The sequence below is a fragment of the Macrosteles quadrilineatus genome, unplaced genomic scaffold, assembly GCF_028750875.1.
Source record: "Macrosteles quadrilineatus isolate MER2022 unplaced genomic scaffold, UCM_ALF_1.0 Scaffold_6__1_contigs__length_79288215, whole genome shotgun sequence".
Classification (NCBI taxonomy): domain Eukaryota; kingdom Metazoa; phylum Arthropoda; class Insecta; order Hemiptera; family Cicadellidae; genus Macrosteles; species Macrosteles quadrilineatus.
The window spans coordinates 23,680,069-23,699,544 of record NW_026542599.1 but is presented as its reverse complement, the minus strand read 5'-3'; the positions used below and the strand labels follow the sequence as shown (position 1 = coordinate 23,699,544).

Below are 19,476 nucleotides of genomic sequence, written 5' to 3'. Positions count from 1 at the left end.
ATAAATTATGTTTTTTAAACTTAAAATAAACCTAAACATGTGTGTTAAATTTCCGTTCATAAGAGTGTTTCAAATTTTTAGTTTACTTTCAAATCTCTTCACTCTTTCAATTTCTCATGTTAGTTTTTAATTTCTGTTTCTATTAACTAATGTTTTAATTAGTTATCAACTTTACCACTTGGTACCATAAATCTTAACTCAGGTAAATCAAACAATATGTGTAAAAAATCATTTTGATTTTGCATTTTGTACATAAATAATTCTAGCCTTAAATATCAGTTACGAGGAAGTCACATAAATAAAAGTCTTTTATCTCTAATGCCACTGGAATCGCCGATCATAGTTGAGCGGACTTCTTCAACACTGGTTTCTCTAGCATTATGTTCCGAGCCCACGTCCAGGGGATGTCGGCGGGGTCGGGGGAGACGCGATGTTGGGACGACCGTGATCGCACTGGCTCAGTCGTTGTGTCAGCCTCGACGATATCGTTGTTGTGGGTCGCCTCTGCTGGTTCGTTGTCGACCTCGACCTCGACCTGGACCTCACCATTATCCTCTGACTCCTGGGTGTCTACGTTGGGCTCGGCACTGGTGGGATTGAAGGTGGGGGAAGGTGTTGAACTGGTGGTGGGGGGTGGAGGGGAAGGTGTGGAGCTCACAGCCGCTGGTGACGTCACTTTGATCCGGTTCCTGTGGAAAAATTTGTAGTGTTAGTTGTGACTGAAATTTGTGGGCGTTTTCAAATTATTTGAATCAGCGATTTTACTTACTAACATTATTGCTGGGTTATTAAATAACCTCTGAGTCATAGACTCTGACAGACTTACTCACAGTGTGTCAATCGGTCACTTGGGGAATCGAAATCGCTGAAAGGTCGAAGACTTAACTTATGGGCACGGAATGTTACAGAAAAAATTGATTCACCATCGATATGTGAACCAACTCAACTAATCACGTTTAGTGACTAATTAGGTGCTAGGCAGTAATAAGTCCTAATTCTTGTATTGTAAAGAAACAAACAGACATGCATTTTTCACAAATACATACTACTTGTGGTAACATAGAGACTACGGAGTAAATATTTCATCCTACGTTGTTTAATACTGTAGCCAGAAGAAAATAGCTTGATTGTACCATTGACAGGGTGTGCTGCCATAAATACTGTTTACTTTCATACAGGTCTTATTTTAAATTTCAATACAATGTCAAACAGTACATTTTATAAGCTATAGTCCGTTCACAAATTTAGGCGGTTTAAGGGGATGTTCCCCCACTACTTTTTTTGCTTATTATATGTGTTGCAGCTGATTTACGTTTTGGCAAACCTCAGCTGTTGAGCTAAGTTTCAAATATATATTCTTGAGTTTGGCAGATTGTGTGAAAATATAATAATAATATCTATGGTTCTTACCGTCAACGGTAATATTACCCCCGATTGCGTTGACGGTAAGAACCATAGATATTATTATTATACTATTTCAAAGGTAAGTGGAGGGGATAGATTTGTTCCCCTTAAGCCGCCTAAATTTTTTGAACAGACTATAGCTCATTCAACTATGTTCTCTTTTAGTAAAAAAGGTAGCTACAGTTTGTACACAGTAATTGAAATGTAATTGAAACATCCTAAACTATTGATGCTACAGTACTTGATCTACTTAATCACCGACTCAAATTCTACTTTACCAAAACTACTTTTATGTATATACATAAGCTGTGATTATTGGTTTAAAATGCATAATGTTTAGTTTTATAAAACACCAGTTACAACTCTCAACCCAGTTTCACGTTGACCTTATTTACATAGCTACTTTCCTAAGGTTTTGTCCTGCAATTCGCTCTCTTACACTTCCAGGATTTTTTTATTACCACTACCTACCCATTATTGACTGGTAAATTCAATTTATGTGATTCTGTTCTACTATAGTAGAAATAAAGACATATGTTTATGAAATAATTGTATCTCAGTATAGATTGTAAACTAATGCTATTATTCAGTTATTCTTTTTGTAAATAATTTTTTTTCTGCTCTTCATGTGTTGTTGTGAATTTATAATGGTTTGATTAGAAATGTAGACCTACATAGGGTCAATTTTATTAGAGTCTCTAGATTAGATGCCTAGTAAAGGTCAATTGAAGAAAACAGTTTGAAATTTCATGGCGGACAAATGGACCTATTTTTGTCTGGTCAGAGGCGGTTAATCCAGTGGGTGATAGTAAAGTAAGGGTATTAGTATTATTTTCCTCAGTGGTTAGTGTCACGGACTTTAAGGCAAGCAGGACGAGTTCAATCCATTGCATATCTGCAAAAATTTAGGGGTTTTGACTTTTCCTAAAAAAGCTAAACGTTTTAGAGTTTTGACACGAATCAGTAATTAACCTCAACGCACTCTGCCGGTGATTCAATTCAACTACGTCCTAGATTCTAAAACTACCTTCATCTACAACATTTGTATGGAATTTCTACCACTCTAATAGTCAAAGGTTTATCCTTTAAATTCCAGTATCTTAAATATTTTACAAACACTTGTATTGCTAGCAGAGTTACGAGGTATAACGAAGGTTAGGTTAGGTTAGTTTAGGTGAAGCGTGCGAGAAGCTTAAGAAGCTCACCTCTTACCCCTGAGCAGGTGAGACGGGGATCGAGCCGTAGTTGTAGTAGTAACACCGCGTTTGCTCGCAGATAAAGTCCCTGATCTTGGTACAGTCGTCTTTGTCCCAGTACATGTCTGGCGAGCGTAGCAGTACGCAGCCGTCCGACGTGTCGTTGTCCTTTCTGAAAACGGAAATGAAAAAATATATAGAATCGGAAGCAGTCATAGTATAATTTGTATGAGTTACCAGTGTTTTGTGCAAAATAAAATAAATGAACACAGTGCAGGCAAAGAATTAAGTGTTAAAATGTAAGAAATAAAAATTAATTTAAAAGTTAATAAAAATGTAGAAGATAACGAAGTAAAAATAAAAAATAAAGTGGGGATCAACAAAGGAATCATACCGTAGAGGTAAACTGTTGGATTATTTTTTTATGAATCAAGTTTAAGATAAAATTTGTTTTTGTTAGGGTACATAACATAATCAGATGAGGAATAATCCATCTTTAATTTAAAATTAAGAATGGGGATTGGTAATAGCAGCAAAATGCAATTAGGTTTTTAAAATTCTTTTGTAATTTAAAACCGAAAATAAGTAAAAGTATTGGAGTTACATCAAAATGCAGCCTTGCAGGGTTGGGGGATAAATCAAGTGATATTGATCTGTGAAATGCTGTTAATTTCATACTGTTTCTTGGTGTTCGATCACAATTTTGTACTAGTGCAATCCTTATTGTTACACTTAATATTACCTAGGCTTATAAGTAAAAAAATCAATTAATGTAAAAAAAAACCAAGATATTTTTGTATATTCCTTTTAAACAAAAACAACGTTACGGAAAACAAATTACGCTCTATGAAATATTATATTGTTTATTCTATATGATGAAACAAAGAGTTGATCATTGTGTGTGTGAGTTAAAAATAGCGTCTCTTTAGGGATTTGCACTAAGCTCTTGAGTGCTTTTTTATCAGCGTTGTTTATGGTTTGTGGACACAAGTGTAATCTCACTTCCTGTTGTAACGCATGACGTTTGGTGTGATTTCATTGTATCAAATTACAAAACGCATGACCTAAATCATTTTTGCTCGTTTTAACCAACACAGGTAAGTTGCATTTAGTCAAAACATGACCTAACCACAACATGCAAAGTAGAAGTTTATCATCAGAATTAAAGCTGTTTAACATTTATGCATTTTTTTTGTAAAAAAATATATATTTTTATATTTGGAGAAACAGGTCAAAACTAAAATGATCGGTAGTTTTTGGTTTTTATGAATTGTTTATAATCTAGGTGGTTTAGTAAAAAATATGTTACACACAATAATCATCTGCCTAAAATTTGAATGAATGGTCCTCTTTATTATCTATGAAAGAGTGTTCTAAGTTGCAGAAACTACATATATCTCCTCATGAGGCAATGACATGACTGACTGAAATGCGCATTCTAGAAACCCTATAGAAGGCTGTGGGATTATGAGATCGATTGGGGTTTGCAAGCTTTTCTGCCTAATTTTCTTCACAATTTCTTATCGCAAACATTATTGTACGTTACCTGGGCTCCACGGCGCTGAGTTGTCGAGCCATCGGAACCTCATATTCATCATCTTCTGAGTGTCTCATGTAGTCGAATGTCGCGTTGAACGGCAGTCCCGTAGACATCCATATCATCATGTCCGTACCCAAACGGTTACCCGACGTCCAAAAGTCGTACTTGTTGTAACCTGAAAATGGTTTAATTCTTTAACTCTTTGTAGTTGGTTTAGTTCAAAACCGCAACTTAAAATGTTCTTTTATTATGGTTTTTAAATTATGTAATACATGTTGGATTAGAATAATAATTAACGTTGCTTTTGCTTTTAATAGGTGATCAACAAAAATTATGATAACTGATAAATGTGTTAAGGATTTTTCATGTAGTTAGGTGTGTAAACTAATTAGTAACTAATTAAATAAATAAATAATTAGTTACTAAAAATCCTCGCACAGTTTAAATTGTATTTTTATTTTATTCCTTTGGTTCCTTTATTTTACAAATACTTTTCAAAATACTAAAATAGTAGACTTTTTTGGCTTCAGCTTTACATCCAGAGAAATTTCACGACGAGAAAAATGATTTTACCATTGACAGTCACACAAATTTTCAACCAGAATAATATTTTGATTATTATTCCATCTTACCATAACTGATTGAAAAAGGCATACTTTCTTTAGATCAATTAAACATTTTTTTTACATATTGAGCCGTAAGTACCAAGATTAAATTGAGTAGTACCAATTACAAGTACTGGTAACAAAATTGGGAAAGAGAAAATTTTGATTCTTTTCTTTAGTTACAATGAAAGAATAAGTTCAAGGCAATTTTTGCGTCATGCACAATAATTTTAATAATAGAGTGACAAACTCAAAGAGATCCCCTTATATTGTTGCAATAAAAGCAACCACCTAGGAAAAAAAATATTTTACACGTAAACCAATGTTACATCTGCCGAAAATAAGGCTAGGTACTAAAGTAGTCAATATACAAAACTTGTAGCTCTCCCCATTTTTAGATGAAAAGTTGAAACCTTTTGATCACGGTGTAAAGAAACATCCATTCTATGATCATTTATTACTGAATACTGAACAGTTTATAAAATCCAAGATATCAATTTATTGAATAAAAGCACTTAGTTTGAATTAATATCCTATTTTATTGTTTTGAATCTGCGGCAAAAACAATTGTTAATAGCTCTACGAGAGGCAATCAAACCAATGTACACACTGTGGTTTCATTTTTATTGTTATACAGACATACCTACCAATATTTTATTCCACTTGGCACCACTTTTAGACCTTTATGGGACAAAGCCTTAATTCAAATATGATATTGGCAATTCACCTATTACTGTGATACGCCTTTCATTTTTATTTAGTCGGTTTCATAGTTTTGCATGAAGAAAAGATGTGCAAACACTTACAGTACTGGTAGTTATTAAAATCGTAAGGATTGTCATTCAGTTCTTTAGGATAAACTGACACATAAAACATAAGAAGTTGTAACTTATGATACACAATAGTAATATATAATAGGTTGTGTGTATTCGTCATAAATAAACTAACCATAAAATAACCAAACCAAGTTATGATTTACAATGTTAATTTAAAACACTGTTCTGTTACAATGCATTTTATCATTCAGTGTTGAAACAAGGTGGTGTTTTTATTGTTGATGACTTTATTTAGACTTAACACCAACAAGACAGGAAACCTCATGTGGCTAGTAGAATATTAAGTCCTCGGGGAAACCCTGCAAGGAGTTCATGTCATTCAGTTGAATGACCTCTCGTTGAGCTTAGATATTAATTTTTCCCTTCTAAAAATGAATTTGAAATATTGATAATCAGGTTCTAGAAATGATTTTCTGTTTAATTTTGTCCAAGCTACTATTATTTTAGTCTAATCTAAATTAAGTTTTTTTCAAACATGAAATGTTACAAACTTGTAGTACCGTACTCAGTAAAAGTTTTTGATGTAGCTCGGTTTTTTAATTGCTTTTCTTTTTGGTGGTGTTTGTTTTCATGGCAAGTGCTGCCCTAATGCAGATTTTTCATCCCATTGTGGTAGACAAACTTAAACTTTAAAAAATGTACCTCTCCCAAACTACCTACATTAATGTTGAAGATATTCAGAGAGATTTTCTGAAACTGTTTTTCATATAGGTGAATAAATCATTACTAGAGCAAATTTTTAGAAAAGACATCTATAAAAAAATACACTGTTAATTGAGGACAAAATAGATTTACCCAAGGAAAAAAGTATGAATTTAACTATTTATGTTTAAAAAAACTTGTTTATAAAATAACACTGGAAATACAAACACTTGTACTCGTAAACTGATGGTGACACCATCAATTATTGAAATGTTGTGATAACTTTCACGAGTTCACCGGGATAACTTTTACCACTACACCGAGTAAAAATATCTCTTATGTAAAGAAAGAGTTCTATAGATTCTTGAATTATGGAAATTGCAGCAGATGATGAGAACAGAGGTATAGTGTAGAAGCTGATCAACTCACTGTGCTTCATACAGTTTTGGATCACATCAGTTCATTGAAAACGTAAAGTAAGGCAGATCTAACCGTTTCTTAGGCAGCAGATCAGCCAAGCCATTGGGCGACACGATGAAGTGACAGATCTCCAAGTCATGGAGAGCTTGGTTGATGTTCTCATATAGAGCTTGCCTCACAGAGTCTGCGATTACCGTCAGATAATTCTCACACGCCCAGTTGACTAAATCTTGGTAAAACATCTCCCGCATATCCATCAGCGACATCTGAACCGTGTAGTTGTTGGCGATCTTAATGTTGAGATCAGACAGTTCGAAAGTACAATCCTCGCCCATCGTCAGGTGTAAGTCCATTTTAATCAGGTTTTCTTTAATGACCACATTCAAACTGCCAGACTGCACAGTTTCATTCATGGCGATGCTGTAGTCGTTGTAAAAGTAGGACATCGTGTTCATCTTCATCAACGCCACTAACTTTAGGCCGTCGTCAGAAGTGCGGATGAGAAAAGCATCGCTTTCACGTTCCAAAGTGTCGAGTCCACGGAATCCTCCGTTTTTCGCCTCTATCATTCCTCCCGGTCGAGTTACACCCTGTTTGAAGGTTATGTCCAGGTCGGGAATCGGGATGACTTCATCGTGGTGACTTGTGACGATTTGCTTGGTTCGTTCCAAAATCAGGTCGGTTATGTCGTTAATCTCTTCGGTGTAGGTTAGCGGCAATGGGCTCGATAGTACGAGAGTAAAAGATGCGCAGAGAATGTAAATCCAAAACATGTTTTTTTGTTTCAATTGATTCTGAAAATGAAGGTAAATTGTGACAGTTACTAAATTTTGAGAAAAGCAGGGTTAAGTAAGTTTAAGAAAAATTACATTTATTTTTTCAATAGGTTTTTTCAATAAATTGCATTTTTTTTGTACGGAACTAAAATTTGAACTTTTTACGTTTCACAGTGTGTTTAGACTAATACTGCATTAATTCTTATTATAGTTTTGTAAGTAAAATTTCAAAACCTAAAAACCTTCAGCTAATAAAAAAAATTGAATAAAAAAATTAAAAATTAATGTCATTAAAAAAAGTTATCATTAGTGTACCTATTTAATTTTACACTTCACAAATATTAGGTAATGTTATTCTATCACTATTGTTCTTTGTAAAATGAATTACAAAGTGTAAAATGTAGTTTAGCAAACTTATCATTGACCTAGGTAGTTATACAATAGTAGTTTACTCACAATGTTTTTCAATAGCTTTTCCTTTCATAACAATTCCAGCTGCCAAGCAGCGATTAAATCAGTAAATATCAATACCCAGAACTAGTGAGTCTCCAGTGAACTATGAGCTATCAAGAGTGATATCAATCTCTAATGTGATTCTAGTGATATGTTTCAGCTAGCTAGGAGTATTTGTTCAATCAAAGTTTTTGTTTCTATGCACAATGTCTGGGTTTATCAATCGCCTTTTGTGTTGTGCTGATTTGGTTCGAAGATATAACAAATAATTCTACTATGTGAAGTGCACAACGAGTTTTAAGTCATCACTCATATAGTTTTATAAACATTATGTGGTTAGAACAGGAACCAAGTGTTGACTGTAATGAACAACGAGTTTGTGAATCTATTTTTATTGGTATTTTATCCAATACGATTTATTTAGTTGACAAGATTTTTTTCAATCAAGAAATGGTTTGTTGGTTTATTTTATGCTATACGAAACATTGTCTAGCTAGTTATAAGTTTCATAATATTCACGATTATAAGTATAATTAAGTATCATTACATTTTATAAATTCTATTTCAAGTATTTTAATATTTGAATATTGACTTAAATGTTCCAATAAAAAAATTACTACTCAATCAAAACTATTTTCAAGATTTGTTTGCTAAGTTAATTTAAGCTTTAATTTTTTTCTTACTTTTAAATAATCAATATGAGTCACAATACAAATTTATCGTGTCAAATGATTAGGTTGATAAACATTATCGTTCTTTTGAAAATCGTTGAGACAGGAGTTCCCTTGGAGTTAGTTCCTTTCCGTGAATCCGCCCATGCTGTCAGACTGGTACCGAACACACCCGATCTGAATGAGTTTGTAGACCGAACGTTGGAATCCATCAAAAGATTCACTGTTGAAAACACAAACCCACTCACAGTCAACAGTGTTTACAAATACTTCTTGCATCAAACGTCCCAAAAAAGTGTCCCAGTGGTGTTCAAAACGAGCAAAGGTGTTGTACGGGACCTAACTGATATGCGGAGATCGGGAAACGCTTATATTTACAACAACGAAGTAGACAGTATACAATTGGTGGCAAAGTTGTTGTTGAACCCGTTGACCATTGAGTACGACCGATACAATGTCACAGGCGAGTTAAAAGAATCTGGGAGTGTAACAGGAAGGGTGAACTCAAGCGAGGTTGATGTGTGGATCACGTTGAGGGTAAGACAGAACAATTCACGTCCGTTGGTGTGTGTTTGTGACGGAAAGGTTGACAGGTTGTCCTTGACTCCAGGGGATGTTAGGTTCGATCTCACTGATGAGCACCAAGAAATACATTCTGAGATATTGAATGTTCTCCGTAGTCACTTTAGCAGTGATGTTTTCCCACAGCTATCCAAGTTTCTCTCGTCTTCGTTGGAGACTGTGGTCGGCCGAGATGAACAGCTGTGTTATTCGCTGGTCTTGTGTAACTCTTGTGAATTTTACGCTGCTGATTTCTGAATATAGTTGGCAAGAACTTGTTCGGAAGACTAGTAAACTAAAAATGTATTCATTAGTGCTATGTGTGTTAGATTCGATAAATATTTGAACATTGAATACCTAGCATATATAACGTAAGAGGTTTCCAATGATATTGTATTGATCTGTTTATTATTGTTGATATGCTAATCATAACGACTTCATTGATAACAAACAATAAGTTTTCTTTAAGTGCTTTTGTACTACTATTCGTTTACACAATGTATATTTGTTATTAGTGTCAGTAGTTTTTGTAAAGATGTAATGTTGACATGTGTAAAATATTATTGTTAATACTGATTTGAGTAAACATGATTGCAATAAACTTTGTATCATTGCTTCTGAATAGCTTTGTGAAGTCTAAAACAACTTTAAGTGTCTTGCAGAAATGTTTTGTTAACCATATACCATTACCATTCTTACAAATCCTAAACTACTTGTTAAACCAACTATCGACTTGTTTATTTAGTCTTGTTGAACCTTGATAATAGTTTGGTTGGTGTTCAAACTAACAGTTAGTATCATATGATACCAAAATACTAACCTTAACCTTTTAGTTAGGTAATGATACTGTCAAATCAAATCTAATCAAAAATCCTAGTGTAAAAATCCTGTTTGTTTTTTCACCAATTTGAACAATAATTCAAACTGAAAGTGTTACTACAGAGGAACTGAGTTGCCCATAAAATATTATAGTTCTGTATTTAGTTGGGTTTAGCTGGCTGTCTGGGTAGTTGGTGCGTAATCTGAAGGTCTCAAGTGTGATCCAGAAAAAAATTTCAGTAGCTTTTGGTTAGTAACTACAGTAAACCCTGCTGGAATTAATTAAATGATTCTGGCTGAAGAAACATCTGGTCTTAGTAACAATTAGCAACACGAAATATCTCACTTCAATACACACTCACCCTTCGCTCATATTTGGGTTCAAATACTCTCAGCAGCGTCCACAGTTCAATCGGTAGCAAAACTAACAGTTATATAAAAAATCCAAGAAAATAATTAAGACTATGTGGAAAGCTCATTTAAAAAATCTGTATGAACACAGGAAAGTAAGGTACTTATAGGAACACCGTGCGCTTTCAGCTTCGGTATGTTGTGCCGGAAATATACTTGTGACGAGTAAGGGAGAGCCTGAACGGCGAGCACTGTGCGCCTATCCCACAGGGGACAGGGTCTTCCTCTACCGTGAGCAATGTAGTAGGCTACATGGTGATGAGGGAGAGGTGATGTACTTTTCCCTAGACACAAGCACTAGTGCTAGACACCACTTAAGTGTACCATGGAATGTATTCCCTGTTCTTTACTTCTCTGCGGTATGAGTAAAAAATGGCTCCACAAATTAGATACGATGTGCACCCCAGTATCCACAACACTATGTCTATTGCCGTAACCAACGTTCATCACTGACCTGCATTTATCAGGTATTGCATAATCGCGTCTGCCTTCTCTTTAGTCTCGAAGCTGGCCAACTGCAGGCCGATGGACCGGCAGTACTGGTACGCCAGGAAGTAGTTGAGTTCTGGAGAGTACGGGTTCATACGGCTGATGAAGTACTGTGTGCCGTCCAGCTGTATCGTGGTTATCCTCTGTCCTGTAAAGAAAGATTAGTGATTATTTTGATTTTTCTAACTGAAGATGAAGGTTGAAAAATGAAAGAACATTTTGCTCTAGTACGGTACACTAAGCAAATACTTGCTCAATCGAACACAGTAGCTTGGTGTTTAGGTTAAATACTACAACTAACTTACCTGAGGCAGAGCTGGTCCTGGGCACGTGTGAAAGAAAAAAACCCATGCCTCAGAGGCCCTCGTAAAAACTTTAAAAAGTCAGTGAATTTTACGTCAGTTGTGGAAAAAAGGGGAGAGTATAAATACGTACATTATACTTTGACGATTTATAGCTGTATTTGATTGCCACATAATTGGTCACTTTACATGCCTTTGGTTGGGTATAATTAAACCAATTTGAATGTGGATAAGAGATGCCAAGGTATCGTTAGTTCCAGTAGACTCATCCTGCTCGCTCACTACACCGCTTGCGGATGAGTTCAATGCCTCGCTCATTACGATTCATTAGAAACCCTTTCTACTTTTCTTTTCTTTTTATGCTCGCTACAGTAGATACTCAATTCGGCCGCAAAGCAGTTAATATTTGTGGTTTATATTTGATTTTTTTGATATGTCCCTTGTAAATGTAAAAGATTTAAGTAATGTATGAGAATGAGATGGCACATATCCTGATGTTTGTTGTACCTATACGTTGAATATTTTCAGTCATTTAGCTTTCCACCCTACAAATAACATTCATTTTAAGGTGCAGTAGTTACATTGGTCTTTAATTTTTGTTGGTTTGTGGGAAATTAGTTTTGTAATTGTTTTTTTGCTGCAGTTATAACCTGGCCCATAGGTTAACAAATAAATTGTGAAAATCATTGGTAAACATAATATTAAGGTAAAAAAAATGTCTATCTGACAACTTTTTTACTTCTACGTGTTAAATAATGGATATATGTTCCCCAACCCTTTTAAAATAAGTTACCTTTGTAACCCACTTGTAAATGTTTACAGTTTAAGGATATATACATGTATTGGAAGTATTTTATTGTATTTTTATGGTAAATTTAAAATAAAAATGGTCCGAGGATTGATCCCTGGGGCACTCCAGTTTTTACTAGTCTACTTTTTAGAGGGATCGGATATATATTTCAAAGTTTGTTTGAAGCCGAACACAATTTTAAATGTAGTTTCATACTATATCAGAGTTTTGTTGACGGTTGTTACGACCTGGTTCCTGTCTGTGTTACAATGCTAGGTTGTTCAGGGAGGGGACAAAGGACACTATCTCCAGTGTGAACAAACAAGTGTGCAGGAAGAGATAATCTCAATGGAGCTTGTAAACCATCCATTCACACAACACCTACACCATATGCTTGGTAGAGCTAGTAGTAATTTGACTCGGTGGTAGACTGCTTTAAAAACTAGTGTAAAATATGGTTCTCCGGATGCTTCAAATGTTTGGCTATGGTAGACGTTCCATTCCTACGGTCTGCTGGTCTAGTGCTTGAGCGCGAGACTTCTGTCCCCGAGGTCAGTAAGGTCCCGGGTTCAAATTCCACCCATCACCAATGGATTTTATCTAAGTGATAATGCAACGACCCTCTAGGAGTAGCCTGAAGTAATGTGTAAAACAGTTCTTCTGCGGGAATACCCCGCCGCATTAAACCTGCAGACTAAGCGAATTTCAATTCATCTGAATGGATTTTAACTAAAATATATTCATAAACAAGACATATTTATCCCCCATTTCATCAACATTAGATTTAACCAGTACCTAGGTTTTCTAATGTGCCACGGGGACGATAAAAATGTCTTTTTCTTAATGTTAATAGTAGGTAACTTATGGCAAGAAATTAATAAATTTGTCGAATTTGTTCAACATGCATCTGTAATAAACAAGCAAACTACAATAGGTTTTTTTTCCGTAACCAAGTACAATTACCAAAATAAGATGGGGATAAATAATAAATAAATGAGGATGAGTCTTGTGAGGCTCTTCAACATTCTATGAACTGCTGTTTCTTTCACCAGGATAATGTAACCAACGTAAATTCCAAGTCAAAAATGTGGTTCTCAAAAACTCCACTCTTCACATCAAAGGGATATTATAGAAGAAATATTAGTATTGTGTATGGCAGAATCTCCCGAATCTCAGTTGCCAATCACTGCAAATGCATTTCCTTTCCGAATGTTCCGAAGGCGGTTCAACGACCTTTGACCCTGAGTCTGTGGATTGCGTAGAAAACAAAAGTGAAGAACCCAAGAGTCAAGAGTCAGGTGGGTTATAGCCGGTTCCCGCCTGTACGCATCAGTTGGCGCACTAAATGATTTGTTAGCGCGAGCGGAGCCGGCCGTACGCACAGGCACACACACTCGCGCACGCACTACGCAGCCACCTTGAACTTGAGGGCGCATCACGCACCTCTGGGCCTCTACTCGAGTTACCGCGTCGCGCCGCTCATCTGGTATGCGCCGTGTAGTGTTACCAGATGAAACATACGTTGCTTAGTCTATGGTGTTTCCTCTACGTCTAAAATGTAAACAATTGAATCTCCGCAATCGGATACAGTGGGTTTGTTTGTAATTTATTAATAGAGCGGAATTATTGTTTCAACAAACATCAATTTGATCGGCTACTCTGAAGTAAAGCTACATTAGAATACGAAAAAATCTTGAGAAAAAGTCAATATAGATAATAACCCGTGTTTCTTATTCAATTCAATCGCTTTGGTTGATCCCAGGAGTGTATTCGTATAGAACGACATTCGCCAATCATCTATGGATTTTATTTATGTGATAATGCCGCAACCCTCTAGGACTAGCCTGAAGTAATAAAACAGTTCCGGGCTAGAACTATGCGTCCTAGGATGTGAAGGTGGGACATAAAAAAGTATAGAACGACATTATTGTTTCAACAAAAGTGAGTTTGATCAACGGCTAACCTGAAGTAAAGCTAATAAGATTACAAAAAACTCGGAACATATGGAGGTGGTTTTACATTGTTGAGAAACAGTCAATATTGATAATAACCCGTCTTTGTTATGTAATCTAAAAACGCTTTAGATTCCAAGGGTATCAGTGACGTATCCAGGGGGATTTGGGATTTAAACCCCCTTAACCTTAAAACGTATTTTTGACAAATAAAATTTATGTTATACAATTCAAAAATCTCTTTTATATGTCTCTAAATAGCCAAAAGACGCAGGTTTGCAAGTCTAATTTACTCTAATTTTCCGGGGGTGGTCTCCCTGACTCCTCCCCCTTCCCCCTTTGTTAGTGGGGACAGAGCTTCGCCTAGAATTTTACCTAATGCTTGATTTAGTGCTGATTTAGGGCATGCTAAGTTGTTTTACCAACCCAACGGCTTCGCCTAGTGCATTTCCTAATCATTTTACCGACGCTTCACCTACTAGTAGTGCTTACACAAACTATTCCAGATTTCGGTTTGGCAACCATCGTTTATATCTGCCGTTGGTTCGCCACAGCCTTGTGCTGCTAGTGTAGTCTAGAAGGCACGTGCCGTAGATGGTAAAGTACAGTACGGTACAGTACAGACACGTCTCCTGCCGTTGACCCTTTCTTCCTTTTCCTTCCTTCCTTCCCGCTTCCTTCCACATCTACATCCTCGTCGTACGTCCAAGATACGAGACTAGACTAAGAACTGATGACGATCTTGTATGATTTAATTATAAAATTTGTGTCTAAGAAATCAACGTTTATTTTACTCTTGAGGCGAATTGTATTCCAAACATAAATAGTTAAGGTATCTGTAGATTGGATTGAAACGAGATTTCGGTTCTGGAATATGAGCTTGTGATTGTGGAGTTTCTACAACAATTTTCCCTAGAATAATGTAGGTACCGGTACCTTGGGAAATGAGAACTAAAGTGCCACCATGAACTTCTTTCAGTCGTGTTATTGCGAGTTTTTGCTCAATGGTCCCACAGCAAAGTGTTGAAACAAAACTTTCGAAGTTGTCAGAAACCGGTGGTTAAGCCATTGGTGTTTCATTTATGAACCTTGATCTCTAAGATGAGCCAAACGATCTAATTACAGTACTAGGCCACTTATTAGCATTATGAGATAATTTATACGATCCTATTTCCTAACCCACCCAGTTTCGGTTATTTTCTCTACAATTATTGCATAATTTATTAATTAGACTTCTCATACTATGCATTATGTTGTAATGTCAGGTTAACGGTCAATCTAAATGGTGGGCATCCAGTGCGGACTTTGCGAAACATTTTAAGCTTATACTTTTACATGATCATAATAATATTTTTTGTTTGTTTTTACGTTGAAAATGTTTCAATAGTTTTGGCTGGTTTCACTTGTTGTTCGTCAACACTTGCAAAGCTATGCTAAACAACTGCTTCTCTAACGAAAGCGAAACCAAAAGTTGAGCAATGCAAACACCATGAATACAGAGAATAGGCCTGCTAAACAAATACTGCTTTTTAGGAGCCACTTGAATCATTCATGTAGGGAAAGTGTTGTCGAAATGCGTTTTAGTTTAGTCTTCTTCCGCATTCTATAACATAAATCTTTTGGCCTAGTTAAGGGCTTGTCTGATATTGTGGGTGAGATGTGGCCCTTCAATCCGGAGGATCCCGGGTTCGAATCCCAACAACCGCCAGTGGCTTTAAGCTATTTTACATTGCCGCGATCCATCTTAATATGTAGGTCAACATATGAAGTAAACAAATAATAAACAACACAACATGAAACAAACAGTTTCTTGGTCGAGTATAACTGTTTCTGGGATCTCCCTGAACAAAATGCCACACAGTTATTTTAATTTGTCATTACATTAATTGATTTACTTTTAACGCCTTAGCGTCAACCTGTATGTGGATAATTCACTATGAGATCTTATGCAGTATCATGCGCGAAACAATGTAGTAGAACTAAGATTTTCATCGAATACGTTTGTAAAAATGTTCAGTTACTTTTGAATAAGACAGACGAATAGAAAAACGGGTTGAAACCCTCTTGTTTCTTTTTAATGTTTTAGCTCTTCAATTAATCTTATAATTTTGTATAACAAATCTTGACTAGACGGTAGTGGGAAGGGTGTCGTAGGTTCACAACCAGGTGCCGTATTTTCTGCACTATAGTCTGTATGGTGGAACCTGTCTCCTGACCATGGGGACTATCCAATGATTCGGGCGAGTCGTACTTATAGACTCAGTAGACAGGTTCCTTCATACAGTTTAACATGTTCATTTCTCTTCTACAGTCAAGTGTGGAGAATTGGAGAATTAACACTCTTTTCCTCATACAGAGAAAAACCACTTTCGGCACGGGCACGGCATGTGATAACGTAAGAGGCAAGTGTAGCTAGTAAGCAGGCGTGTAACGACACCATGTAGCTGTTTGAGACGGTGCCGCGGCTTTATGTAAATACCTGGTGTAACTGTGGCTAACACGACTATTATGCGACGGTCCACTCCATTGCGACGACAGTAGGTCGATTGTGTGGCGATTAACTGGTTCTTGTACAGAAGATTGGTTTTGAGCATTTTGAATTGACTTGTTAGCCTCAATAATGGTAAATTTATCGTGTAGAGGTTTAACAGGTCTCGCTTTTTCTGTTGCACATTCAGAGTTAGTTGTCATGTTTTAATCTAAACACAAATTAATGAGTTTTTATTTAGTTTATGTATATTACTTCAATTAAACATGTAAGTCTTCTAATCAAATTATGAGTAATGAACGCAGTTAAAAGGGTTTCGTTTTTAAATGCAATTTTGAAAATACGTCCTTTGTTTTTGTTTCAACCTCATTAATTCCGATTCTAAAAACTCTAAAAACTCTAAAAGTAAACTGTACATTATTAGAAATCTTACGTATATTGTTTTAGTTAAGTATGGAAGTGTCTAAAAATGTATTCACACTCCAAATATTATTCATTTGATGACATGAAAAACATTAAAAAGTGATGATAGTATTTTCGACCCATTTCGTTCTTCACGTAGTTTATAAAATTAAAAAAATTCTTGTCATCCGTATTTAGTCTTGTGTTAATGAAATAAGTAATAGCGGTAATAACTATGAACGCATTTTAAGGGTTGTGATAATTTCCGACCAATTTCGTTCATAGTGCAATTTTGGAAAATAAAAATCTTTGTTACTCTGCGAGTCCTAGTTTCGTGTCAGAGTTATATATTAGTTGGAAAGTTTCAACCAATTTCATCCACCCCAGTTTTCCAATTTCTGTAAACCCCAAACACAAATAAATAAATGATACGACAAAATTTATGTATGTTTCCTCAGTTTAATATGGAAGTCCATTAATCAAATTGTATTTATACTTTTTTGGAAAATTTGTTACGTTAAAATAGACGTTTAAAAGTGAGGGGAGGATGCCAAACAACTACTTTCTCAACGCAAGTTTGTAAAATAAATAAAAATCGATGCTATCAATGTAGTTTTGTGTTGAACGAGTTAGGCATTTAAAAAATATTTCATTCATTTTAGTTAGTTAAATGTCTGAAAACCCCGAACCCAAATAAATGATCTATCATGCAATTTATGGCTACCCTAATACTTATCAATTTGTATCCATACTTTTTACAGAATTTGTCACTTTTAACGAGTAACAATATGAACGCATTCAAAAGTGTTGAGAGAATTTTCAGCCTATTTCGTTCTTAACGCAATTTTGAAAAATACTAATTACTTGTGTCCTGGGTTTTGTTTTTGAAATGTTCAAACTATATCACCATAACTTTTCTTAACTCTTAAAATTTGATAATTACACCAAAATCAATAAAGTTTCTGTACTCACCGTAGACCGTGGCGGCGAGGAGGGCGGTGGCGAGTACGCCGAGGGCGAAGACCGAGGTACACGTTGATGCCATCTCCCGGTAGGACTGTGGACTGTGGAGTGTAGAGTGTGGAGTGTACTTTGCCAGACCTCCTCCTCGGCTTTTGTCCCCCCTTCCACCGGCAAAACACTCCATTAGTCACGCAGACTGACTCCTCACACGCACCACGCACACGACACACGACTTAGTGGCTGAAAAAATGTCCAGTTGGTGGTGGATGTACAGGTTATAAGGGATCATCGCTGAAAAAAATATTTTCTTTTCAGGATATCATTGAAGCAGTGTCTTGAGATTGTTTGGTTTTCGTGTATAAATTGTTCCATTGTGATAACTTCTGGGTTTTCTGAAACAACGTGTTTGAGTTTGGTTATTTATTTTAAATCCTGTATCCCGAGGTGTGTTTTTCAGGGTTAAACACACGTATGGGACAATGGTAATACCTTTAGAGAATTAGCCTCACATCTTCTTGACGCAGACACCAGATATTGTTTTCAACTGAATCGTCTCCAAAGAATGTGGGTAGGATTAAGAAGAGAAGTGTCTGAGAGAAGCGAGAGATACAATATACGAATTGTCTTTAATAGGAGACTCAATCATAAATCGCAAATCTGGACGTGTTAAAGCTCCTAAAATATACGTAGTTTATATTCAGAACGTGGATAAGTTGTTGAAGTACAGTAATATTGGCTGCAAAACGTTCATTGTGGATGTGAAACTATTCGCAAGTAAGGCAATATAACATTCGCATTCAAAATTTATTTTCCATATCCTCCAAATATTCCTTTAAATTTGCCAGTAAAGATAACAATCCTGTGGGCAACCAAACTGTTTACCGTCTTCCTAAATTTAACTATAAATTTGAATACTGATAGTGAACTTTACATCCTAAATCGTAAAAGCTTACCTTGGTGCTAGTTTCATTTTAATGCGCTGATGTTTTCTCTGTATGATGTTTTGCTGTATGCACCTACTCTTCGGTAGTTACACAAGCAATTGTACATTAATTTATCGTTTTGTTGTTACGTTTCGACAAGATAAGGTTCATACAATGCCGCCACACTACTATGTGGTGAAGATGATTGAAGGATTTGTTCAATGGACAGCTTTGTTTTGGAGATCAGCTGGTTCTTAAGTCAGAACCATTTTTTAAAACTCAGCTGCTGGACCAGTTTTCAAAAACCAAAAAGCTACTGATTTCCCTCAGGATCGAACCGGCGACCTTTTGATCGTTCGAGCACAATACTCACTATGAAACGTATTATCTTGGGCACAAGGATCTAAATTCTTCCATATACATTTTTGAGGAAAGGGAGTGTAGGAAATCTACGTCTGAACAAAAATTTATCTCTTATAAGGAGACATTGAAATTGCGTGACCAAAGAAGTATGAACTTGACACGCGTGATGCTTCAGTTCCTCAGGTCGTTGAAGTCTCCAGAACACGACGCGATGGTTAGCCTCATTATCAGTTTGTGAGAATCTCAGAGACTTCGTAACAACGTCACGTGGGTTGTCGTGATGTCCCAAGTACAGGTGTTTCAGTTTCCTTTGGGATTAGTAGCTTGGTATAAGTGAATTTTCAAAGTGAGAGTTGTCTAAAGAAAGTGGCTTTTGATCACTCTGTTCAAAGTATGGAAATGTCACACAGAATGTACATTTAGGACGTTAAATTAGGCTGAATGTAGGTCTTAGGGGATGCGTCGTTAAA

General features: G+C 35.9%; 2 protein-coding genes across 2 annotated transcripts in view; one reads left to right on the top strand and one right to left on the bottom strand.

Annotated features, from left to right (window-relative positions):
* LOC128997390 (cytosolic carboxypeptidase 1-like) overlaps positions 1-19,476 on the top strand; it is an 88,674-nt gene that overhangs the window by 47,361 nt on the left and 21,837 nt on the right. The window lies entirely within an intron of this gene.
* On the bottom strand, positions 220-17,830 carry LOC128996235 (uncharacterized). The gene is made up of 5 exons (XM_054421396.1): positions 17,730-17,830; positions 10,789-10,971; positions 4,147-4,315; positions 2,617-2,772; positions 220-689 (listed from the first exon to the last, which is right to left on the bottom strand). The coding sequence occupies exons 1-5, from the start codon at positions 17,800-17,802 to the stop codon at positions 338-340; spliced, it is 933 nt and encodes a 310-aa protein (XP_054277371.1). The 5' UTR covers positions 17,803-17,830; the 3' UTR covers positions 220-337.